The sequence below is a fragment of the Gadus morhua genome, chromosome 9, assembly GCF_902167405.1.
Source record: "Gadus morhua chromosome 9, gadMor3.0, whole genome shotgun sequence".
Lineage (NCBI taxonomy): Eukaryota > Metazoa > Chordata > Actinopteri > Gadiformes > Gadidae > Gadus > Gadus morhua.
The window spans coordinates 16,270,964-16,297,705 of record NC_044056.1 but is presented as its reverse complement, the minus strand read 5'-3'; the positions used below and the strand labels follow the sequence as shown (position 1 = coordinate 16,297,705).

The 26,742-nt window shown below is 45.1% G+C and overlaps 1 protein-coding gene across 4 annotated transcripts; it reads left to right on the top strand.

The window, feature by feature from the left end:
- The first annotated feature begins 650 nt into the window (after positions 1-650).
- lamb4 (laminin, beta 4) lies at positions 651-24,972 on the top strand. Of its 4 annotated transcripts, none has more exons than XM_030366653.1 (35): positions 651-796; positions 3,506-3,556; positions 4,769-4,926; positions 6,045-6,180; positions 6,772-6,845; positions 6,938-7,126; positions 7,523-7,586; positions 7,820-8,034; positions 8,638-8,758; positions 9,022-9,210; positions 9,564-9,719; positions 10,100-10,212; positions 10,397-10,476; positions 11,110-11,266; positions 11,483-11,614; positions 11,753-11,941; positions 12,019-12,131; positions 12,447-12,567; positions 12,768-12,945; positions 13,323-13,466; positions 13,912-14,143; positions 14,703-14,860; positions 15,356-15,580; positions 16,026-16,243; positions 16,677-16,773; positions 16,981-17,344; positions 18,039-18,199; positions 18,383-18,585; positions 19,092-19,295; positions 20,863-21,007; positions 21,857-22,064; positions 22,343-22,478; positions 22,852-23,025; positions 23,463-23,616; positions 24,523-24,972. In XM_030366653.1, exons 2-35 carry the CDS (start codon positions 3,532-3,534, stop codon positions 24,654-24,656), a joined length of 5,367 nt encoding a protein of 1,788 aa, XP_030222513.1. In that variant the 5' UTR covers positions 651-796; positions 3,506-3,531; the 3' UTR covers positions 24,657-24,972. The 4 variants fall into 4 exon arrangements, with proteins under 4 accessions (XP_030222513.1, XP_030222516.1, XP_030222512.1 ...); XM_030366656.1 differs by lacking the exon at positions 651-796 and adding an exon at positions 1,090-1,234 and having other exon boundaries at positions 11,756-11,941; XM_030366652.1 differs by lacking the exon at positions 651-796 and adding an exon at positions 1,090-1,234.
- Positions 24,973-26,742: the final 1,770 nt, after the last annotated feature.

The following is a 26,742-nucleotide window of genomic DNA, read 5'->3' as shown; positions in this document are numbered from 1 at the left end:
GATGGGGCCAACTCCCTCCCCCACCACCCCCTACTGTAGGCATTAGGGGCCGCTGGAACCTGTTCATTTGGCCAGATGGGGCCAGTGATTATCTGATGGGGTGGCACAGGAGAAGGGCCTTCACGCTCCCACTCTGGCTCCCTGGCTCCCTGGCAGCCCGGAGGTGATTAGACAGGCTTTTGGAGTGTGCTTCCTCCTACTGTTACATCCTGTCAAGCACTCACCTTGGTCCAGGCTTGCGTGTGGCCCTGTGTTCCTGTTATGCGTTGGAAATGCTTCTGTTTTGGAATGTGATTGTTGGTGGTAAAGTTTAGGGAGGGGGTTTGGTTCAGGTATGGCCTGGGTAAGGATCTACACTATAATGGCCAAACACAAAAGATACGTCTCAAATTAAATGTATTTAGTAATTAATGAGATGTTTCAGAAACATCGAAATGATGTTAACAATACAGTGCAATGCATAAGGTTTACAATACAGAACTATTCTTGGTTTACATAGACAGTAGTTGTTTTTTTGTGTGTATTTTATTCAGTTTCAATTGTAACCTAAGGATGGCAGCAAACCCACTGATTTGGTCTAGTGTGTAGTCGTTCTTTACGGTCTGTATTACATACAGTTGTTGCACAAGGAAATACTCAGAGGAATACGATCATTATCATTGAGCTCATCATTCTCATGGGAGAATCTAGGTCAAAAGTAAAATCCCTAAACCATTACCAACCTCAGGCAAAGAAATAATACAGAAAAGGATAATATTTTTTTTACAAAAGGATACAGAGATTTCTTGCGATCAATGTAAGTTTACCCCCGTTTTGTAGTTATGGCTTAGAGTAATACATATACATACTCTACATATGTGTATTTTCCTGTACACACCTTCTCTCTTTGTCAAGGTGAGGATTTCCCGCCTTGCCTGATCACTTACCTCAGAGGTATTCTTCACAGATAAAGGGTGTTGTGTCAAAGCTGAAAGGAATCGAATGCCTTTCTTAGTCTGTCCTCTTCTCCCTGATAGTATGCAAACTTTACCACACACACACACCCACCAACCCCCCCCCACCACACACACACACACACACACACACACACACACACATCCATGAGCACACACACATATACATAGCCAGAAGCTATGCTTTTCCTGCTGTCTGCATGGAGCTCAGGTGTGTAGTTACCTGCGGAGGTGCTCAGAGTCAGTGCATCGTGGGTCATACATTGAGTCAGCAGCGACAGGTAGGATACGCTTTCTTGAAAAAGGAGCTTAATTCAAAAGGATATTTGTGTGTTGCGTTGCAGAACATATTTTGGTCTTGATCGAGCAAATGGTTAAGGTTAGGTACAGACAGGTATCAGGTACAGAGTTGGTTCAGACTTGAGAATGACTCGTCGGGTTATTAGAACCAGGGTGTGAATGTTCAAATGTGGAGCTATGATTTAGCTTTAGGATCGCTCAAATTTGACAATTGACTCAGCCTCCCTATTTGATGTTAACGTGTTGAATAGTGGAATGTGTGAGAACAAGGTGATAACACACATGTTAAATGTTCTTATAATTGATCCCCATTAAACTTGTGTTTTTAATGGATGCGTTCATGTAGAGGCTGGGAAACTGTCTAGACCCCTATGCTAATCCCAACTGTGGTTAAAAAATTCTCGAAAACCCTGTTATTAGTTAGTGTGTGTTTGGAGTCTTAGAAATGCAAATAGACAGGGCATCGCAGTGCTTTCTGTTGACGTGGATAAGTAGCTGTCATGTTTTTCTAACATAGGGAGATGGGTTACAATCTACCCATTGACTTGTTAGGGTTAGAGTTTGGTTAACTAACTAACTAACTAAAACATTAATTTTGGATGCATGCATTAGAACATAAGGGGAACTATTGGTGCAAATTAAAATGATATGTAAGTGTCAAAAAGTAAGTAAGTAAAAGTTTCTCAAAGAACTATATTACTTCAATACCCCCAGCTGTCAGGGTCCTAATAAGACCTCAACCTTTCATTTGATCCAAAAGGTATATTTATTGTTCTACACATCTGGAGGGAGGTTTTATCAGCATACAGTGAGCGGATCACGACCCCTTGTATCTGTGCTGGGAAGGATGTGGCCATTTGTTAATAGCACCTGGAAGACGTTAATTGAAACACCTAACTGTGAATTGTATTTGATGTGCATGCAGTCTTGTTTGAGGTCAATGCACTGCTCTTGTCAGTTGATTTTGCTAACAGGAGAATACTTATTTTCGGCCCATTCTATGCATAATCCATTACAAATATACGTATTAAGAATGCGATTATTGAAGCCTAATATGAAAGTCTGGTTATTTGATCATGAGTTTTCAGAGCTGCACACTGCCAACCAAATGAATTGATTAAAATACAAATTGTGAAATATGAGATATGAGCATTTTAACCTAAACACATTTGTCATCGGTTGAAACCATCATTATGAAATGCTTTGAACGAACTGGTACCCTGCAGATCATGATTAAGGCCTCTTCAACACTGGGATGCTAAAGTTATGGTTGTACAACATGTTTTCAGCAGCTAGTGCGACTGTGTTACGGTGATTGCAAATGGCTTATGGAAAGGCTATTCAATGTGCTATTGACACAGCAGTGAGTTCAGAAGGTTATCTTGACAGGTTAGCAGTGCATGTCCTTCTGCACTGTTAATCTGTGTACAATGAGAGCAGGGGCCCAGGTATTCACATTAATGTCACCCTATGCCTACAGGGCCAGGATGTCCTACAAGCTCCTCTAACTTGGACACATAATAATAACTTTCTCTGTTAATATATATATATAATATATATATATATTCAACCATTTCTTATGTATCTAACTGCGACATTATCAAAATATAATCAAAGTAAACGTCTCATTCCACAATTTATAGGGTGGCTGTAAATTATCTTAACTTTATTATAGACTTTAACATTATGGCATCAGATTATCTTATATGCTGTTGGACATGGTTTTATTAAGGTGTGCAGTCAGTCCTCAGTGTTAGGGTCTTCTTAAAGCTTGTAACACATCTGGTTTGGAGAGAGCTGCCAACTGTTGCTCTGTGTCTCAGACCTTTGTGACGCTGCCGGGGGAAATCTGCACAAATTCTTAGTTCACTTAGATTCATGTTTGTACCCACAGCATTACGTCAACCCTGTGTATATCATTTGAAATGAAATCTAAAGAGATTAAATAGTTACCTCATTTCTTTATTTAGCCAAATGAGAGATCCCTATGGCTTCTAAGTGAGAGAGACCAGGTGGGTTTGATCACAAAATAATCACTCAAAGCTTCCGTGCTAAAAATATTGCTGCTTTCTTGACAATGAGTTGTTGAGCTGCCACAAGCAGCTAGCCTTTCTCTGCTGTCTGTAAACCTGCACTGTCCTTTAAGTGTTGATTCTTAGCTGATCCAAACCATTCTTCTGCTGTCTGTAAACCTTCACTGTCCATTAAGTGTTGATTCTTAGCTGATCCAAACCATTTCTCTGCCTCTGCAGCAGCTCCAGCCCTCCAGCCCCAGAAGATGATCTGTGGCCTGCTGTTCTTGTGTAAGTTGAATGGCCGGGCGTCTGGATTGTAAGAGGCACACCGCCAGGATCCTGCCAGGGAAGATCCTGCCGAGGATAGAACCACAGCACTCCCCAGCCTGGGTTTGGCCCCGACAAGGGCAGGATTAGCGGTTGAGTTCATAGCAGGGGCCTGTCACTCTCTGCCATCTTAGCGAGGGAATCCTGCGTACTGCAGACGTGTGATCACTTGCTAAACACCAGGGCAGAATATTTCCACTTGTAGCTGCATGCTTCTTTCCTCCCCAAATGAAGGATTCATGATTAACTTTACTGTACTACAAAGTGGAACATTTGACTTGGGCTGTCCCCCATGTTGCAGACGTCAAAGAGAATAAAACATCAGAGAGGTTGAATAAAGATATACAGCAAGGTCCCTTAAAGCACCATTATACAAACTAAACAGAAACACATCAATAAAAGCAATGATCTGTACAAAAAGTAATGAAACACTGCATTCCTTAACAGCAAGACAGGCACTAATACAACAGGAATGTGCATGATGGCACAGTGAGCCAATTGCCTCAAATCAATTTGTGAACTGTAGCTATCTGGGAGGAGGTTGTGCTGTGATTGATGATCAGAACTCGACACTAAATCTCCTCTCCTCATGAAGAACATTATCAATAAGAAAATACATTCGGGGTGGGCCGATGGTTAATTAATGTGTAAATGATGTAGTGAATCTAAAACTATTAGAATTAAATTCATTAAAAAAATATTTCATATTTTAGACTTTCTTTACTAATTATAACGGTTTCAAGGCATGATGCTCTGAACATGGTGACTCCACTTTCCCCCACTCAACGGATGTATTAGATCCGCTTTAGCTTTTGCTTCTTGTAACATTGCATTCGTGTTAGTCTATTGGTCTATCTGGGAACTGTGAAGTACAAAAAACAAGACTTGCTGTAATTCTAAAATAGAGAAATGAATGAACTGGGGGTGGCAAACTGCGAGTTGTTCTGTCTAGATACAGTATTCCAGTCACATGAGAATGAATCTAGTCAGAAGGAAACCAGGGTTGCAGTTCAGGAGCTCAGGGGTGTAGTGTCTCCCAGCTGAGAGCCGCTTGGTCATTCAGTTTTGAATAATACTAATTTATCGACAGAAACAATGATGGGCAGCTGAGCGCAAAGAGCTCGGGCTTCCCATCCTGCTCTCAACCGTTCTCCTGCTGTCTCGTGTCTCCAGTGGCGGTCCCTGGTGCACTGCTCCAGGAGGAGTGCCACGGGAGCTCCTGTAACCCCCAGCTCGGTGACCTGATGGTGGGTCGGGCTGCTCAGCTATCAGCCTCCTCCACCTGCGGCCTGGACGGGCCCCAGAACTACTGCATCATCGGATACCTGGAGGTGAGCGCCGAGTCCGAGCTCAGAGAGCCTCATCCCGACTTGGAACTCGAAGTGCAGTTATGATATTTCCTTGGTTCTCTCTAAGTTTTGTAATCACATACTTTCTTAATCGCGTTTACAAAAATGTGGATTAGAATAAGAATAATAGTACGGTGCTTCCAGTGGTATTTCTATAAGAGGTCATAATTGATGAAAAGAGCTTGTTTAGTTTAAAATGTATTTTGTGCAACTGGATGTCTTAACTAATTATGAGCTAGAATTACCTCACAGCGCCCCACCTGCTGCTATCATTACTGCATCAAAACAATTCCAAAAGCTCTCCCTCTCTCTCTGTTCGCCATGTAAAGTGTTGATAGCAGGCACCTATTGTAGCAGTCAATGTAACTACACATTGAATTGAGAGAACAAGGTGTTAGGGTCTGAGGCCGTTCAGCTTGGAGAGGGACTGGATGGTGATAGTGAAGACAGGGCAGGTAGAGACTCCCGCTGCTGCTGACAGACTCACAGGGCTTCCTGGCCCAGGAGATGTGTGTGTCTCTCTCTAGACATGTCTTGATCCGCCACATTTAAAGGTCATTACCTTGCCTCTGCTCTGGGCCAATAATTTCATGTTTTCCATTCTGCATTCCCTTCTGCTGTCACACTTCTCCCCCTTAAACCACTCTCTCTTCTCTACGCCTTGTCTATTTTTCCCCTCTTTCCCCTGCAGCTGCCCCCCCCCCCCCCCCCCCCCTCCCATTTCCTCTCTCTATTCCACTTCAGATTCATGTTCTTTCCTTCTGTCTTTCTTCGTTCCTATTTGCGAGGAAATCGCTCTGGTTCGTTAAACTGTTCCTTTCTGGGAGACCACCTGTCGATATAATTGTTCTTTTGCTAGTAATGCTTGGGTTCTGATATATATTGGAGGATAAAGAATTTTGTTAGACGTCTGTCATTTTATTAAATCTGTATTAGTTGTTTTTTTTGGCGAACCTCAAATCAGTAGTTACTGATTTTGCAACAAATATAAAGGGACCATTCAAAGTGAAAGATGTCGTTGTGTAAGGATAATGTTCCTGTTAAGCCTGCTGTGCATGCAGACCTGGCCCAATGTGTTCTTCTGCTGTGGTTTCCGCTAGGAGGAACAGAAGTGCTTCACCTGTGACTCCAGGCAGCCCTACGACCGCCACAGTAACCCCGACAGCCACCTCATCGAGAACGCCATCACCATCTTCGACCCCGAACGCAGGATGCGCTGGTGGCAGTCTGAGCCCGGTGGGTGACAGATCTGGTCACGCTACACGTCGTGTGATTGGACAGTGTTCGTAGCCAATAGCATTTTGGTGTGTCATTTCGGAAAGCTTATTCGTTGATGTCATCATGTGTGTGTTTTCTGTATGTGTGTGTGTGTAATATTTCAGTGTGTGTAATCTTTCAGTGTGTCTGTGTGTAATATTTTAAGTTAGTGTTATCTTTCAGTGTGTCTGTATGTAATTTTTCAGGGTGTGTCATATTTCAGTGGGTCTGTGTGTATTATTTTAAGTTAGTGTTATATCTCTGTGTGTCTGTATGTCATTTTTCAGGGTGTGTCATATTTCAGTGGGTCTGTGTGTAATATTTCAGTGTGTTATCTTTCAGTGTGTGTTATATTTCAGTGTGTCTTTGTGTAATATTTCAGTGTTTCACTGTTATGTAACTCAGCTTGTGTTCTATTTCAACACAAATAGTGTCTGTGTGTAATCTTTAAGTGGGTTTAATCTTCAGTGTGTGTTATAGTTTCCGTTTGTCTGTGGGTAATCCTTCAGTGTGTTATATGTCAGTGTGCCTGTGGTTTATGTATAATGTGTGTCTCTGTGCACACTGCAGGTGTAAATCAAGTCAGCATTCAGCTAAACCTAGAGACCCTGTTCCAGTTCAGCCACCTGGTGCTCACCTTCAAGGTAACGGAGAAAGCCCCCATTTAGCCTCAGCGTCTCCTCCCCGTGAGTGTATGCCTGCTCATGTCTCATCGAGGTGGGCGTGTCACCTGCAGAGTTTCCGCCCGGCGGCCATGCTGGTGGAGCGCTCCAAGGACTTCGGCCACACGTGGAAGGTGTTCCGCTACTACGCAGAGGACTGTGCCGCCCACTTCCCCTGGGTCTCAGCCGAGCCGTCCGACAGCGTGGACGACGTGGTCTGTGACAGCAGATACTCGGGCTCACAGCCGTCCACCGACGGAGAGGTATTCAATGTCCACGCACACACCCACTCATACAGGACATATAATACATTACATATCACATGGACGTTACGTACGTTACATGAAAGTTTACACACATTACAAGGAATTACATACATTACGCAAATTACATTACATATAATAGATACATTACATGGACATTACATACATTACAAGCATTACATACAATAGATACATGGACATTACATACATTACAAGCATTACATTACATACAATAGATACATTACATGGACATGACAAACATTGCATGGACATGACAAACATTACATGTACATTACATACATTACAACTTGCATTACATTGCATACATAGATACATTACATGGACATTGCATGCATTACATGGGCCAAAAAATTCTCTTTTTTTTCTTCCCTACAGGTGGTTTTAAAAGCTCTGGATCCTATATTTGATATTGAAGACCCGTACGCACCCAACATTCAAGGTTTGAATACTTTTCTTTCCCTGCTGATTCAACTGGCGAAATTGTTTCCACTTTTCCACTGTTTTAAGGTGTATATTAGACATTTAGGGGTAAACTACAACATCGATAGTAGACTCATAAAACCAAAAAATAAAATAAATATCAAATATACAAAATTACTGAAACATTCTTAACATCAGAAATTATACTCAAATATCTTCTTCATCACAAATAACATTTCCCACAATCCCTAGAGCTGATCACCTTGACGAACATCCGGGTTAACTTCACCCGTCTGTTCACGCTGGGCGACACCCTGCTGGGCCGCCGGCGGAGGAACCCCCAGGACAAGTACTACTACGCCCTGTACGACATGGTGGTGCGGGGCAGCTGCTTCTGCAACGGCCACGCCAGCAGGTGCAGGCCCGTCGACGCCGGCCGGGGAGACGTCTTCAACGAGCCCGGCATGGTAGGGCCGCTCCAACCGCTAACTACTGGAGGACGCTCCTCATTACAATTATAGACCAGATTCTACTGAGATTATATCTGATTATGTTCTATCGGGATCATCATCACATTGGGTCAATTTAATTTATGATTCGATTCAGAGCAGATTCAGTTGAGCTTGCTTAGATTTATATTAAATTCAGGTCACATTGGATTGGATTGGATTATATTATATACAATTTTTAAATATTAAAGAGCCCTACTAAACCACCAGGTGTGAGTGTGGTATAGCATGAAGAGGGTAGAATATATTTTAATTATTGATAGAGTGTAGTATATTCCTCAGGATGACAGACATTTTAAATCAACGCATGCGTTACACACACAGCACACTCATGCAATCAATTAGGGTTCCCTGGGTGAATTATGTTATTGAGAAACACAATGACCAGAGAAGCAATTCTTTCCAAAGTTTTGTAGGGGTTTGTGTTCTGCCGTATCAACCATCAGGCACCCTGCTGGAGGGTTTCATGCACACCCCAGTCAGATATGAGCGGTGCTGTTTAGTAGCTTGGCTGATTTGATTTAGTTTTCTTTGACCACATGCTGTTGAATGAACACACAGGTACACGGACGGTGTGTGTGCCAACACAACACGGCAGGGGACAACTGCGAGAGGTGCGAAGACCTTTACAACGACGCCCCCTGGCGGCCAGGCAGCGACCACGAACCCCACACCTGCAGGAGTAAGACGTTGTTACAGCTGTAGTGGAAGCTACCGTTAAAGTTATACCATTTACAGACCATAGTTACAGTCTGAGATTTTCCTGCAGTGGTTTTATAAATTTAATAAAATAGATTTGTAGAGAAACATTCCCTGGATGCATTGAAAAGTTTCAGTTTCATTCTTAAGAAACGACCTAGTTCAACCTTAAGAGAAGCTTCATAGTGCAGGTTTAGAACCGAGAATCTCAACAATAATGGCGCCCTTGACGGCCGGTCCTCCCAGGATGCAACTGCCACGGCCACTCGGAGCAGTGCCGCTTCGACCCGGCCCGCTACGAGGCCACGGGGCGGCTGAGCGGAGGCGTGTGCGTGGACTGTCGGAATGAGCGCGTGGGCCCGCGGTGTGAGCAGTGCCGGCCCTACCAGTACCAGGACCCCTTCAAAGCCCTGGAGGACCCGCGGGGCTGCATCCGTACGTCCGCCTTCTCCATGACCACTTTAGTCTGTAGTAGCATTCTATCTTACATGCATCTGAAGGTCTTTTTCTATGGAAGTAATCAGATGCAATGATTGGTTTGTAATAGCTGTACATGTACAGTATGCTACGCCAGTTCTACATAATTAGTTGCCCAAAAGGCCAAATCATTTTTTAATCAGATGATCGATTTTATAGTAGGAAAATGCCCGAAAGGCTCTAACATTTCTTTGAAATGTAACATTGTATTCAAACCCTATTCTACTCTTATGAGGATATTCGTTAAAGCAAAGTATACCCCTCTATATCATGTAATGTATACTGTAGTGTTCTCTCTCCCCCCTACCCAGCCTGCGACTGTGACCCAGTGGGGTCCCAGGGTGGGGGCCTGTGTGAGTCTGCCACAGGACAATGTGTCTGCAAGGAGAACGTTGAGGGCCAGCGCTGCGACCGCTGCAAGTATGGCTTCTACGGCCTGCGAGAGGACGACCCCGCCGGCTGCCAGAGTAGGCTACCTCTTCACTGCAGTGATGGGACCACAGTCATGTGAACGCATTCTTGTGACTGCATTCATGTTAACAATTTGATTCCATTTTCTCTTCATACAATTCCATAATAATTATAAATATTATTATAATAACCCATCAAATAAACAAAGTTGATCCAAAGCTCCTTCCGGTTCAGGTTTGTTTTGATTTAAGAGTTTAATTATTAACACATTTTGGCTAGGAATCTGTCAGATGAAAGATATTAAACAAACTACGATCTAAAAAGATCAATATAAATATTGATTGAGGAACGCTGAGGAATGCTGGGACACACTAACCCCTCATGGTGGTAATGGTGACCTGACTATTGTGTGTCTCTGTGTGTCTGTGTTCCCCAGTGTGCCTGTGTAACTCACAGGGCACCATGCCCTCGGCCCACCAGTGCGACCAGGTGACTGGAGAGTGTATGTGTGAACCCCTGGCTACTGGACGATACTGTGATGAATGTCTGGTGAGCAACATCATCATATACAATCAAGCTGTCACAGTACTTATTATTGGATGGATGGAAGTCAATTTAAACTCATATGCATTTAAATGGACTTTAAATCTGAGTGAAAGTATAATAAAATCACGTGTTAAATCCAACACATTGAGTGTGTGTGCGTGTGTGTGTCTGTGTGTGACCCCTATAGCCAGGGTACTGGGGTCTGGGGAACACTGTTCACCGCTGTGCCCCCTGTGACTGTGACTCTGGAGGAGCAGTAGGCAGCAGGTGAGTCTTCTCAGCCATACAATTACTTTACCTTTTAATGTTGCGTATTAACTGTAAGAACAACATAGTGTGTGTGTGTGTGTGTGTGTGTGTGTGTGTGTGTGTGTGTGTGTGTGTGTGTGTGTGTGTGTGTGTGTGTGTGTGTGTGTGTGTGTGTGTGTGTGTGTGTGTGTGTGTGTGTGTGTGCTGGTGTGTGTGTGTGTGTTTGGGTGTGTGATTGTCTGAAAACTCTTTACTGTTGAAAAATGTCCATGTTGACCATATTGATAACACTTTGTAGTTGTACAGAGGGAGGGAATGTAAAACCAGCGCCATCTAGTGGTAGTGTTCCAAAACTGAGCGAGCAATGCATGACCTTTTCCATAGTTTTTATATAAGATATTACTTTAATTCCGAAACTACTTTCAGCATGAGCTAACATTATGTGATAACATGTGGTTTTGGTAAAAGCATGTGTTTAGGAACATAACCAAAAAAAATCAACGCTAGATGTCACTATAAATATGAATGCTGACTTTCATTTTGCAATACAGCCCATAATGTGTTTTTCTGAAATTGTCTCTACGGGGTAAATCAATGCATTTCACCCCCAGACACTGGCCCTACCTATAGCTGTGATGTTTGTTTACACAGCTGCTCTGCTGAAGATGGGAAATGTGAGTGTTTGCCCAACATGGCGGGGAGGAGGTGCAATGATCCCGCCCATGGATACTTCCTGCCCCCGCTAGACTACTTCCTCTATGAGGCCGAGTTCGCTGGGCCGTTACAAGGCATAAGTTCCTCTTCTTTGGTATGTGACATTAGGACAGTCCATAATGCATTCACTTAGGCGCATTGCAATGATGTACAAGACTTACTTTTTGCAGCACTCATCAAGTCTCCCTCTGTCTCATAACCTTCACCAAATGGCTTCATACACACAGAATGTCTTTGCATTAGATATGTTTTTCATAGTCTAAGAGGACCCATAATGACTTGTGTGCGTTGGAATGCGGCCTCTTTCCAGGTCAACCCCTCGGCTCTGCCTAAGTGTGAGAAGTACTTCCGGGAGCAGGGCTACGACTTCAAGTACAGCAACGGCCGCCTGGTCCTGGTGCGGAAGACCAAGAGGCAGGCCCGCAGGAGGAGACAGGGAGAGGTAGGCGGGCAGGCCTTCAGCATGAAGACGCACAGACGGTGTCATTACATGCATTACATGGGGGACTTCACCGGTAAACACTTAACATAGCTAATAGTTGACATGACTTTACAATTGTTTCACCATGGTTTCATCCAGCAGAGGACCATCTCTTTAGAACCGGGGAGCCCCCTGCAGATTGTCCCCCGCCAGAGGACAGCAGACAGGCAGGTCACCTGGACGGGCCCGGGATTCGTCAGGGTCCGGGATGGGGCGGGGCTGAGGTTCACCGTCGACAACCTGCCCAGCTCCCTCGACTACCAGCTGGTGGTCCGCTACGAGTCAGAGGTACAGAGGCAGCCACACGTGGAGGGTACCCCACAGCTGATCCCTGTAGACGGATGATTTGAAATGTTCCTCTGCAGTCCCCAGACGATTGGCTGGCCTCGATAAGCGTTGTTCCCTTGTCTCCCGGTGACGGCGTCTGCCCCAGTGACCCAACAGAAAGTAAAACTCTCCGACTTCCTGGGAACTCCAGGTTAGAGACCCATAAAAAACTCTGAATGCCTCCCTTAAATGAGGCTTGTGTAGGACAGTACAGTTTGTTTGTTTAACAGATGATACTGGATTCTCTGCCATGGCTTCTTATGTTTTCCTTTGGTATATCATGATTCCTTTCCAACCTACAAAGATATTCTGGTAGTGCTCATAGCAAACCCGACATTGTGTATCTGGTGCTTAGAGTAATCTTCAGTTTATATTGGCTATAATAACCTGCCTCTCCGACCAGCAATACAAAAGCAATGCATCCATTTAAAGAATGATGAATGCTAAGATTGTCTTCATTTTCCAGGAGCGCCATTGTGGATCAGCCCGTGTGCCTGAATGCAGGGGGGCGATACTTTGTGGACATCACCTTCAGGAAAGAGCAGACCTCAAATCCCCAATTCAGCTCACACATCCTTATTGACTCTGTAAGAACTCTTTCAGAAAAAAGTCCTGGGAAAACATGTGTTAACAAAGAATAACCTAAGAGGCTGTGAGATGATCAGTGCTTGGATAATACATCTTAGAGTGAATAAATTGGTAAAAAGATACACAGTTGAGCACCAGCCATTGGTCACTGACTACTAAATAGAATGATAATAGAAAACATCACTCCCTGTTCTCCCAGATGGGTTTAATTCCCCGAATCGAGTCTGTCCAGGACTTGTGTTCTCGGAGCGATCTGGATTCGTACCGGCGCTTTCGCTGTATCCACCTGGCGGCGGAGGCGGGCCAGCAGGAGCAGTGGCCGGAGGTGTGTGAGGAGCTGGTCAAGAGCCTGTCGGCCCGCATCAACGGAGCTGTGGGTAAGGAAGAGGAGCAAGAGGTGGACCACCCGACCAGACACCAGCTCCCAGCACAATGACCGCTCCTCCATCTCAGGACCGATCAGTAGAAGGATTATTTTATTCTTAGGGATTGATGATGGTCCGAACTCGAAACCTGAACCACCAATGTAAAGCAGTGCCTTGCTTTAAGGATATAGAACCCATAACCCCATAACTGTGATCGTATGCATAATACTTCATACTGGCACCACTCAAAGTTAATGACATTGAACACATTATGGTAACATAGCCCCCTTCTTTGACCATATGTGTCCAATGAATCCCAAGCAAACGCTGTCGTGCTGTCTTGAAGCCCTTGTCTCCGTCCCGTCCATTCTGAAGTCATGTGCCCCCAGCCTGCAGGTGCAACATCCACGGGTCGGTGGGCCAGTCCTGCAGTAAGGTGGGGGGTCTGTGTGAATGCAAGCCCAACGTGATTGGTCGATGCTGTGAGACCTGCGCCCCCCTTACCTTTGGATTCGGACCAGGCGGTTGTGAACGTATGTTACACTTCACTTTACTAGTAATCAGTACATCTGGGTACTGAAGCATTGATTGAAGTATTATTATATTGAATATCCAACCTAAGCCTACACTGTGCTCCTGTAAACTAGCTAGGCGACTTAGAGGCTATCTGGTTTTGATAAAAGTGTGTAAAGTGGAGAAAGTCTGCTGCGGTCATGAGTTACAAGGCTTTTAAAGTTTAACTGATCAAATGGTATTGTGTGCTTTGATTTGAAAAGAATAAACCAACCAAACATCCGTTACTTTTCCCCTGCTCTCATAGAGCAGAACAAATCCATCAGAGCTTTTCCCGTTCCACCAGCAGCAAAAATATTAGTACAGTGTTTTTAATTGATGATCCCAGTCAAGAAGGACACTAGGTGAATCCCTTTCTGACAAACACTCAAACAAAGTCAATCCTCCCCTGCTGGCTGTGGTCAGCGTGTGCGTGCGACCCGCGCGGCGCCTTGTCGGAGCTGTGCGACCAGGTGAGAGGCCAGTGCCCGTGCCGGGCGGAGGTGGCGGGCCGGAGCTGCGACCGCTGCCGGCCGGGGTACTGGGGCTTCCCGCTGTGCCGGCCCTGCGAGTGCAACGGCCTGGCGGAGCTCTGCGACCAGGACACCGGCTCCTGTCTGCAGTGCCGGGAGAACTCTGCCGGACACTCCTGTGAGAGGTCAGCGCCCCCACCCATGTTATGAGGAAGAAAGAAGTCTGTTGTTTACCTCTAATGATGTGGTCTGGTCTGGGCGGGTCTGTGTTAAGCATCAGCAAAATGGTGGTCAACCAAATCCATTGCAATCTCACCTAGTTGCTATTGGTATTCTATTCCTTCAAGCCAATGTAATTGTCTGAGTCTGTTTACCCTCCTGGCTACTTAGCGTAAAGGGTGACCAATCATGGTGCAGTAACATGGCCTTGCAAATAAAACAATTACCGTACATATACGTGGTTTAGCCTGTGACCCATTACCATTCGCCGACATTACCGCGACGATGAAGCTACAGTGTTTCAGACTTTGAAGAGGTACAAACTACCTGAAACAAAGAGGGTGGGGGGGCGGGAATTCAGACCACACCCCTACGGTCCTAAGTCTTTCCTAGACTGAGTTTATTAGACTGACTTTGAGATGTATATTAAAGATGCAATGTTCAAGATTGAGCCCCTCCCAGTAAGTAGGCAGGGGAATCAACAAACCTCAGTGACAGAATTCCGACCCTTTTACCTGCTCCCAGGTGTGTGGAAGGTTACCACGGTGACCCAGTCTCCAGAAAGCCCTGTGAGCCCTGCTCTTGTCCAGACATTCTTGGCAGCGGGAAATTCTTCGCATCATTCTGCAACCGAGAGCCAGAGTCCGGCAGTCTTATCTGCAACTGTCTACAGGGACACACAGGTGTGTGTGTGTGCTTGTGTGTGTGTGCTTGTAACTTTTTTTGTTTTAAGGTAAGTCTGTTGTGTTTATTATTTTGCCCAGGCTCACCCTGATGATGAATAGCTTCTGTTGGACTGGTTTATATTTTTTTATTACAACAAACCTTTTTGTTTTCTGGCTAAACCCAGAATCTGTACTGTTTGAGTTAACCTCATGTTTCCCCACTATCTCCTAGACTTGAGGGTCGTAACGGGGAGAAAGAGTTAAATAGAGGCTTATAGCTGGCACCCATATCAGTGATAACACTAAGAGGCCAAATATAGATTCAGAAGGTATCACAGTCAAAGCTTATCTATAAAGAAGAGTCTTGAGATCAGTTAAAGGGCTGTATCGGATCCCTAGTCCCTCCCCAGGCCTGTTGTATTGGCAGCTTATAGACCACATATCCAACTGTTTAACAAACCCCCAGTCGCCACCCCGACTATATTGTGTGTGTGTATGTGTGCCGCCCGAAAGGTCCTCGCTGTGACAGCTGTTCGGCCGGTTTCTATGGCGACCTGGCGGCCCCCGGGGCCCTGTGCGAGCAGTGTCTGTGCAACAACAACATCGACCCAGAGGACAGCGCCGCGTGCGACAGGGTGACCGGCGAGTGCCTCCGCTGCCTGCATCACACGCAGGGAGCGCACTGCCAGGAGTGCAGGCCCGGGTACTACGGCGACGCCCTGGAGCACAGCTGCAAAGGTAAACGATGACGGGGGTCAGTCACCGACCGTCCACATGTCCTCGGTTGCCCGAGCGAGGCACTTGACCCGCTGGAGCTGCATGACTGGATGGGTCTGACGGAGCGAACCATACAGCTAAGAAGGTTAAACTGCTTCATGGTATTAATGTTGATAACGTATGGTGTGAGAATGACGTCACAATGATCGTCACACATTTTATGCTTGTGAAGCAAATTGACAATAAACACAAAAACCTGCTACACTACTCACCTGCTGGGCTATACTATAACACCTACTATTAATATATAATAAATATATTACTATAATTGTATTCATACGATAACTGAGTTCTATCAACGCACTCGGCACCATGCCCCCCCTCTGCCCATAAACAGAGTGTTATGTGGGACAGCTGGGATTGGGATGAATCTCTAACCATGGACAGTGTCTCCCCTGGTCCTCAGAGTGCTCGTGTGACCGGAGGGGGACGGAGGTGACCAAGTGCCCCCTGGGAAGCCCCTGCTTCTGCCAGCCACAGAGCGGCCAGTGCCCGTGCCGCCCGGGCGCCACCGGGGCGCTGTGCGACGAGTGTGCCGACGGCTTCTGGAACATCGGGGGGGCCTCAGGGTGCCAGCCGTGCAACTGTGACCCGGCCAACTCCCTGGACAACGTCTGCGACAAGGTGTGGATGCTGGGCCACACTGCGCTGTGATTCCATAAGCAGAGGTGGACTGGTAGTCCCGGGACGGGAAGTTATATCCACTCCGGTGTGTTCCAGCAACTGGGTTAACTGATCCTGCAGCGCAGCCCCAGATCTAGTCTAAGATCCCCAATGGAAGGGATCGGCTGGCTAAGAAACATCGGAGGGGTTTTGCCTTCTGAACGTGGATTTCCACTCTGAAATTGCCATGTATTTCCCTTCAAAATCAACATTGCAGATTAATGAATCACATTTTTTTGGAAGTGAAACCAAATATTAAACCAAATATTTAAGCAAGTCACTGAAATGCATGCTTGAAACCTCAGAACTAGCCTCATTAGCACAAACATGATGACAGCTGAACCCCGGCTTGTTGTCGACTGTCCTGGAATTGACTATCCTCTGCTGCCTCCAGGTGACAGGACAGTGTGTGTGCCGTCCAGAGTTCGGAGGAAGGCAGTGCGATGAATGTGGCGAAAACCACTTTGGGAATCCAGACCTCCAGTGTCTATGTATGTTGACACGCACACAAACACACACACACATACACCCATAGCTTTACAGATGTTCTCCCTGATTTGAATACTTTTAAAGGTACATCTCAACGTTCAAAGACTTCATCACATGCTCCTGAGTGTATGGGGGAGGGGTTAAAACACAGTGTTTATTCTATTCAAACACTGCGTGAGTTGACCCCGTCTCCTGGTGCCCCCCCTCAGCGTGTGACTGTGACCTGGGGGGCTCGGAGCGGCCCGCCTGCGACCCGGACACCGGCGAGTGCCTGTGCCGCGTCGGGGTGACGGGCATCTTCTGCGACGAGTGCGCCCCGGGCTTCCAGCAGACCTTCCCCGCCTGCGCCCCCTGCCACGCGTGCAACGAGATCTGGCGGCTCAACATCAGCGAGGTCCAGAAGGCCTCGCAGAAGATGAAAGTGCTCATCCCTCGCCAAGGCAACCAGTCCGGCCACGAGCGGCAGAACCAGCGGATGACCAAGATGGAGTCCAGCTTGGACCGGCTAGCCAACCTGACGGGGGGGTCCCCCGCTTTGTTGGGGGACGTGGAGAGGCTTTGGCTCAATGTCCGGTAACAGAGGAGGGTTCTTTTGTATTTCATGAGATTCAATTTGTTTTGAAATATCGATCTCAACGCTCACTCGTCATACATGACGACATGGATACATTCTGTTTCATTACACAGCTCAGTCTGGACCTGCAGCCGCCTACATCCATTTGTAGAAATTACAATGTAATCAGGGCCAATCAGGGACTGTGTCTTAGGGGATGCCGTAAACGGGCCAACCAAAAGCAAAAGCGTTAATGGTAACAGGAGTAGAGTTTGCACAGCCATAAGTGTTCTGAACTATGTACTAGCGGAGTTTCTCGATGAAAGAGACGTCTTCTCCGTTCCTCCTTATCCCGTGTGTCCAGAGCAGCTCACAGTGATGGCGTCACATGTTTTGTTACGCTGCCTTTCTGAAAGCGTTTGTGTCAAGGCCAGTACTGAAATGGATGAGGGAGGTCCATGCGGATCCTTGAAGAAAGGCAGAAGTTGAGGTCACGTTCTCAGGATGTTCTCCAGGCCACTCTTGAACATCTGTATGCTTGAAAAAGTTGCATTCAGTTTTCCTTTGGAGTTGGTGGCGTTGATGATATTGTTGACACATTTCCAACTGATTGTTTGATTGCTACTTTGGAATCATAAAACCTCACATAATTTACATTTTCTGGTCTTGTCATAACCCAAAAATATGTTTCTGCACTCTTTTGATTCTAACCAGGCAGCTCAAAGACAGCATCGATCCCAATTTAATCTTGGTCGACACGACACCGCTGCTCAACACGGAGATAGACAACATCCGGAAAGATTTCAATAACCTGCTGCAGCGCCTGAGAGACCAGAACCCTGACGACCCTGATGTGGACACGGAGGAAGTAGAAGGTCCAAGCAAAATACTGAACCCCTCTTTGTATGCAAATCCAGGATTAAAATGGAAATGAATCGGTTCAATATCTGTTGCATGCTCATGTTGTAGCAGACTCACGAAAAGACTTTGTTTCACCCAGGATTACACTCCCTTACCCCATCATCAAACCTCTGACCCATCTTTCTCTCCCCCTTCAGAGCTCCTGGATGAGATTAGGAAGCTCCACAAGGACTTCATGGCAGAGGAGAAGAAGGTGCAGGACGCCGACACGGCCGTGGAGGACTCCATGAACACACGGCAGGCCCTGAAGGGCCTCGGGGCCAACTGTGGCACCAATGGGAACCTGTCCCAGCTGGTGGACAAGGTCAACGCACTGGACGTGGTCACGCTCAATGAGAAGGTCAGTGTTGATTCATTGGTTAGGGATTGATTGATGTTACCATGGACGTGTTGATTAATTATTCATTCATGCACACCTTTATATATATATATATATATATATATATATATATATATAAAAAAAATATATATATATATATATATATATATTTATTTTATTCGTAATTCGTAACGATATTTGTCATTGCTATTTTCAAAAAGGTTTTTTTTTATTTTATTTTTTATTTTATTATTGTTACTATTTTATTTTCATGTTAGTTTGTTTGTGTGTGTGTGTGTGTGTGTGTGTGTGTGTGTGTGTGTGTGTGTGTGTGTGTGTGTGTGTGTGTGTGTGTGTGTGTGTGTGTGTGTGTGTGACCATGACCTACATGGGGTGGGGGAAGGGCAGGTGGCTCTTTCTCTGTGATAGTTATTCCATTCCATTACACTGTGTCCTAGTGAAACCCATGTTCATATTTCATATTTTGACCCAGAATCTTTATTTTCTCTCCCCTACTGCCGACACAGATCTGCGGAGCACCAGGTCACCGGGAATGTGCCAAGTCTAAGTGCGGCGGGGCGCTCTGCAGCACCTTCTGGGGAACCAAGCTCTGTGGCGGTCCGTCCTGCAACGGCAGCCTTCCACTGGGTCTGGACGCAAAGAAGGAGGCGGCGGAGGCGGAGACCGCCATCGGCACGCTGAAGGATGAACTGGAGGCCAGCAGGAGAAAGGTACCTCACACCTTCGTAGGCTGGATGAGTACATCACATTTGCGCTCGTTTTGTTGGACTCCCAGACGGAAGGTGAAGGGTTTCATGGGGTCCTGGGTCCAGTTGCACCAGCAGAACGTAAGGTCCCACTTAGGCTACGTTGAACGTAAATCACCCAAACGTTCGACTTTACACTCTACTAAAAAAATAGCAGTTGCACCAAGCAGATAGTTTCAACGTAACACTAAGTTATAACTTATCTTTTACACCTCCCCTCTAGCTGGTGTAAGTTCCATACTAACGATAAAGAACCGTTAAAAGAAAAAAACGTTAAAAGATTTAAACACTAACGCAGGGTAAAGATGGCTATTCGTTTTGAGCAATGGGAAGAGGAGTTTCAATGCGATTTGCGCCGGGAACGGATTGTCCGTGACCGTATCGATCCATTTCTTTATTATGATGATGTTGAATTATATGCGCGATTTCGGTTTTGCCTGGCGGAATATTATATTTATTTATTTATTATAAAATCCGCCATCAAATAGCTTAACCTCACGCCTATACCGTCCAAGCAAAGAGAATAAATTACTGAAACTGTTTTGTTTGCCCTCTCATTTGGGTGCTAACGCGTCTTCACTCGGGTAAGGTGGAAACTTGCCGGTATTTCCTGTTTACATTGTTATCTGTCAATGATTGGCTTGAAATTATCTAAACGTCGTTAAAAGCGACACTGGTACACTTTATGCACTACTAGTAACGTTACAACTTAAGTTATGGTGGTGCAACCAAAATTTAGAACACCTTTAGTTTGGCACTAGCTATGTCGAGCGTAGGGTTAAGGCAGACTTTACACCCGAACTTATGATCGGCTTTACGTTCTGCTGGTGCAACCGACTGTTCTTTAATGGGCTGAATCTGAATTTACTCAGAGTTGATTTGGGCTGAAGCAGGACTTAATAATTTAATTGTATATTATAGCTAGTCTGTGGATATAGAGCAGTCAAGAGTACAATTTGAGGGATTGCTCTTAATGTGACATTGAGTGCTCAACCGTGGCTTGCCAGTAGATTGAAGTAAGTCTATCGAGTGTTGCTTCATCATTTCCAAGTGAGGCACTACGACCATTTTTGAAAGCATCTATATGTAGCTTGATCGATTTCAGGGGCATGGCGTGGGTGGGGGAAATGAATGTGAACCCTATTCAATTATTCTCCAACTTAGCTACAGCCAAGAGTGCAGATCTCATTGCAACCACTGAAATGGTTGAGGATTTTCTGGAGGGGTCATGAATAATATCAGCAACGTATATCAAATGATCTGCTTTAACAGACCCACGCCATTAAAAGTCGCCTAAAATATATAAATGAATCACTTTAAGGCCATCACTATACATATTTACTTCAAAAGCGTGGGGTCGGCTTCTATTAAATATATATTTTCAATTACATACTGTAATTCATTTGGAAATACTTAAAGACTGACACTTCTGCTGAATCCCCTTCCCCCCAGGGATGAGCCACTGGGTCAATCAGGCCAGTTTAAAAGCTCTGAGGACATTGTGCTATTCTCTGTCCCTCTATCTTGGTAGACCAACGCAACTAAGAAGGTGGCCCTAGAAACGCTGGACCTCTCGGATAAGCTGCAGGACCGCATCAACAACAAGAAGGAAGACGTGGAGAGAGAGAAACAGAAAGCCAAGGATCTGTTGAGACTGGTCCAGGTCTACCTGAGGGGTGAGTGTGGGCAGATAATGTAAAGCAGAGGTCTTCAATGTTCTCCTGGCCAAGGACCCCCAAACCGATGGAGAGGTGGAGCGGGGACCCCCTACTATAAAATGTATAAAATTGTGTTTTATATTAAAATGGTCCTATAGTGCCATGTATAAATGTACCTTGTTATTTTGCATTCAATACTAAGATATTCAAATAATACACAGGTTCACATTTAAACATGTGCAAGGTAATAATCATCTAATAATAAACTGATACCTGCCAAGATCAACAATGTCTGTCAATCGCATGTAATCATGCATAAAAGCTATTCAAATGGACATTTTTAAAACATAAACGTGGAAAACGAAAATTAGTGATGTTTGTTCGTGTCTTTCTTATCGCTCCGCGAGTAGTCCGGTAACTTATCAACCCCAGCGTGAAAATAGCGAAATAAAATATAAAAAATAATATGATATGTGAATGACCTCAAGTTATGGGGAGCACGAGTCAGCATAACCATAACACTATTACATATACAGTGTTTGTATACATATACATACATCTACATGAATTCACAGAGTCCAAGATCATGGTCATTATTTTCACTAAACTTTAAGGTAGGGCCTGTCTAATGCCTGGCTGCAGCAGGTGAAACATAGCACATAGCACAAAGTTATTTTCATGGATTTCTGTTTGACATTGAGCGTAGCTAAGAGAACAGTGAAAAGCACTGGAGAAGGACTGAATGTTTCAACAGACACGTTTATATAATACCTAACACATGGTAACCCCTCACCAAATATAGGCCCAGCACTATAGTCCATATGGGAAACACAGTCTTATATCGTTTGATTCCCCCTCATTCTCCAGATGAGATGGTGTCCCCCGACGACATCGAGAAGATGGCCCAGGCCGTGTTGAACATACAGCTGCCTGGTACCCCCGACCAGATCCGCTCCCTGATCAAAGACATCAAAGATCTAGTCTCAAACACCCCCGACCTGAAGAAGGACCTGAGCTGGCTGGAAGAGCAGACCAAGATAGCCCAGGACCTGCTCCAACAAGCTCTCCAACTCAAGTACTGACGTTTAGAATGTGGACAGCGCTACTAGTCAATCTAGATTTCTGATCACTAGCGTAACCATATAAATCAACTTTTATTGGAGCTTGAATATAATGGCTGTGATCCTCGATCAGCAGGTTGGAAGTGGGCCAATGATATCCCTAGCTTACTAGTTATTAGCTTTTTGTTTAGACAGCACAGAGAATACATATATAATTAGTCAGATTCTTATAATTACTTAATGAGAATGAGGATTTTTTGGCCAATAATATTGAAATGTTCTTTTTCATTAGAAATAAAAGTAAAAACATAGATGTGACGCACATCACCGAGGCGCTCTACGCGGCAGAACGGGCCCAGGACACGGCCAACAACGACCTGGAGGACGCCACCAACGCCACAGACATGATCAAGGACCAGATCACTAATGTAACTACCTCACCACCTCTATATGTCCACCAGGATTCATGGGCCTTATTTTTGGGTTAACGTTTTTCTGATTGATTGATCCATTATTCTTCCCAGCCATTTATTCATCCATCCACCGACCTATACATCACCCAGTCATTCATCTTCCACCTATCCATCCATCCACCCATCCATCACCCATTCATCTATAACTCGACCATTCATCATCCACCTATCCATCCATCACCCATTCACCCATCATCCATTCATCGAAAACTCCATTCATCATCCGTCGATCCATCATCCACCTATCCACACATCTCCCAGCCATTCACTTCCTCCCCGTCCCCCCTCCACCAACATGTATATGTCGGTGTGTGTTGATCTCCTCCAGGTGCAGCAGAAGCTGGACGATGCCGAGGGGGCTCTGATGAGCGGTCGGCCCCCCGGGGAGCTGCTGGGGGAGATAGGGGCCCTGAAGAACAAGACCGACCTGAACCGAGAGCAGGCGCTGGAGGCTGGGAGGGCAGCGGACCACGCGCTGTCCACTGCTGGAGAGGCTGAGGCTGTAGGAGACACACACGCACACACACACACATACATGCGCCCGCGCACACATATACACGCCATACACACACACACACACACATGAACACTCCATACAGGCGCGCACACACACACACACACACACACACACACACACACACACACACACACACACACACACACATGAACACTCCATACATGCACACACACACACACACATGAACACTCCATACACACACACACACACACACACACACACACACACACACACACACACAATAATATACAGTACACGCGATACACACAATAATATACAGTACACGCGATACACACATACATACATACACACATACACACAAACACACATTCACATTCACACACGTATTCATTGATTTTCATTAATTCAGTTGTGTTCTTGAGATCTTCAACAACATAAGGCCGCTGTGATGTGTATGACAGGAGCTGGACAAGGTGAACAAGAAGTTTAAAGAGCTAAAAGAGAAGAATGGCAAGCAGAACGCAACAGACATGGCCAGCCAGCTTCTGAAGGACATCACCATGGAGGCAGAGAAGCTCAAGGAGGACGTAAAACGCAAACTGAAGCAAATCGAAGGTCAGCACATTATTAAACATACAGTTTTATATAAACATTTATATACACATGGCAGTAACCAGCTATGAGGTCACTGAGGACAAGACCTTGCTAATTATTTACACCAAAATAAAGAATATATATATTTTTGTAAAAACATGGTAAAAAAACAAAAGTCTGCTCTGAATCTGCACATTATAACTGATCACGAGTTGCCTACTTGTTAACACACATCTACCTATCTGTGTATCGATCTCGTAAAGACATTATCTGACACAGCATTGCAAAGAGTTAGAAACAAACTTTCCGAGGGGAGAAAATACTGGCAGTAGCATCGTTGTCAGTGAAGAAAGTATTTAGACTTAACATGTTTCCTTAATCTCTGATGAATTATTATGGGATTTTTATGATTTACTAAAGTACATGTGTTACATATAGATCCTTTAACAATACAAAGATAGTAGGATATGTTAACATGTATTTTTCCTCCATTCTGTTCTTTACGGTAAGGTTGGAGTCCCTTGCGTGGGGGTCTTCTGGTTGAAGGACAGGATGGGGGTTCCAGTTTAATGAACTTAATCAGCGTTTATTACTATTTATTAGGACTAACTGGATAGTCAAGATGAGAGTGGGTTGGCTCAAATTAAACTGTATCTAAATTAGATAAAAAATTTGCTGAGGAAATTGAACAATGTGCTTCCATCACAATTGCACAAAGATCCTATATCAGAACTTTGGGCTGTTTTTTAGCTCGTAACATATAGCATTGTTGGATCAATTGTTGCTTTTCTCTCAGGGTAATTCTTCACCAAAAACACTACAAAAGCCTAGTAATTATGGTAGTAATGGAAGGACAAGGCTTATCATATCAACACGTATCCTAGAGTCCTGATTGGCTGACGTGTCTATCTGTGTGTGATGCGTTAGACCTGGAGAGCAGGATCCAGGACTCCATCAGCAGCAAAAACCAAAAGGCCAAAGAGGTGGAAGATCTGCTGGACGCAGCGGAGGAGTTGAGGCATAACCTCACCCAAAAAGCCATGGGATACATCGACTGCTAGTGCTAACCAGGAGAGAGCTCCCCCTACTGGCTACTGACCGGCACTGCTTGTGTTAAGCTCACCCGATATGCAGGTAGCCGTTGAACGGTAAGGAAAGATTGGAAATAGCTGAATTATTCCCAGGGAGAATTATACACATACACAAACTACTGCAAAATTGTTATTATATTTTTGATGTTATTATTTTCTCAATTGTTAATACTAAGTGCCTACATAATAAAAATGCATTGTATTGTATTTGTTTTGTTTAGTTTTTTAACCTGTTCAGTATTTGTAATGGTTAATTGATGAAATAAAAATCAAAAAGGTATTATGACGCCGAAGTACAACTCTCTTTGCAACCACTAGAGGTCACTCTCAGGTCATGTGTGATGACAACTCACACACGTTAAAGGAGGATTACAAAAGACTGCACAGGGTCGTCTCTGGATCTGCCACAAGATTATGCAAACTTGCAAGAGATGTATATTGACTCAGGAAAATGTGTTTGAATTAAGATTGACTTGACTGACTCTCTTAAAGTGACATTCAATGTTTTTTCTTAGGTTTTTAATCCATGTCTCCTCTTTTTGGTTTTGGTATTCTGTTCCGTTCTTCTGCACTTCCTGTCATTCCAAATCATCCTTACTAGAGGCTGTTGAATCAGCTTCTCATAAACCACCAACTCTACTGTCCCTTTTGTCAACTAGGTGTGAGGCTGGCATTGGGTGTATAAACAGATTAACCTCTCAGGTTTGGAAAGGCTCCCCTGCCGGGTTTGGAATGCGTCCCATTTGTCCTTTCCCCCAGGCGCTCCTTACAGGCTCCTGGCTGTGAAGTGTTCATCAGCTTTGTGAATGACGTGACCAAATCCCTCCGACCACAGCCTCCTCCTAAACAAGCTCAAGGCACACAAGGTTTAAGGACGTCATACATTGCTTAAAAAGCACAGAATACTGTGCCAGACAAATGTAAACACCACTCGTAAAGTTTTCTATAAGGATAAACAAACACCTCTTTTCCAGACCTTTAAAGGGGTAAAGCTTACAGACCAATGGAATTTATTTCCATTAAAGCAAACTGCTTCACGTCACCTAGTTGACCAATGGATTTTGCTTTAGAAAACAACCTCACTTGTATGTTTAGAACAGATGGAACCAGGGGTCCAGATTTAATTTGGGGGGCCTGCCATAAACTAACCGACTAAACTACAAGAACAGACATCAATGTCAAGCTTCCTATGATTTTCAGTGCAGCTTAATCGTTGTTGATTTATATCTATATCTGCTATAGGAATGTCTGAAGTGGGGCGCTTCACGGGCCTAACTCCTAGAAGGGACATTGATATAAGACAAGCGCAGAGAATGCCCCTTCAGCGGGGCTTGGAGCTGTCCTGGGCCTGTCTCTAGTCTTAGTGGTGCTTGGAGCTGTCCTGGGCCTGTCTCTAGTCTTAGTGGTGCTTGGAGCTGTCCTGGGCCTGTCTCTAGTCTTAGTGGTGCTTGGAGCTGTCCTGGGCCTGTCTCTCTTAGTGGTGCTTGGAGCTGTCCTGGTCCTGTCTCTAGTCTTAGTGGTGCTTGGAGCTGTCCTGGGCCTGTCTCTCTTAGTGGTGCTTGGAGCTGTCCTGGGCCTGTCTCTCTTAGTGGTGCTTGGAGCTGTCCTGGGCCTGTCTTTAGTCTTAGTGGTGCTTGGAGCTGCCCTGGGTCAGTCTCTAGTCTTAGTGGTGCTTGGAGTCCCACACCCTGGGTCAGTCTCTAGTCTTAGTGGTGCTTGGAGTCCCACACCCTGGGTCAGTCTCTAGTCTTAGTGGTGCTTGGAGCTGTCCTGGGCCTGTCTGTAGTCTTAGTGGTTCTTGGAGCTGTCCTGCCCCTTCCTTTAGTCGACGCCTCAGGGGGAAAAAGAGACTGAAGGAAGAATTCATGCTTCAGTGTCTCAGTTTCAGAAAGGTAAAACATTGTCAGGTCATATGTTTCAACGTCATATGTTCAAATGAGTTAACCAGCCAAACGACTCAAACTGACCTGTTCAACCTTTATATCCAGAGATGATCAACCAGGGAGGTCAAGGGTCGCTTAGGGCGTGTGATTAGAAGATTCAGGCAGAATGGAAG

Coding starts and splice junctions, on each gene's coding strand:
- lamb4 (XM_030366653.1), top strand. CDS start 3,532: ATGATCTGTGGCCTGCTGTTCTTGT. Junction 11,615..11,752: donor GCAGGAGGAGACAGGGAGAG/GTAGGCGGGCAG, acceptor GGTTTCATCCAG/CAGAGGACCATCTCTTTAGA. Junction 14,144..14,702: donor GCCGGACACTCCTGTGAGAG/GTCAGCGCCCCC, acceptor ACCTGCTCCCAG/GTGTGTGGAAGGTTACCACG.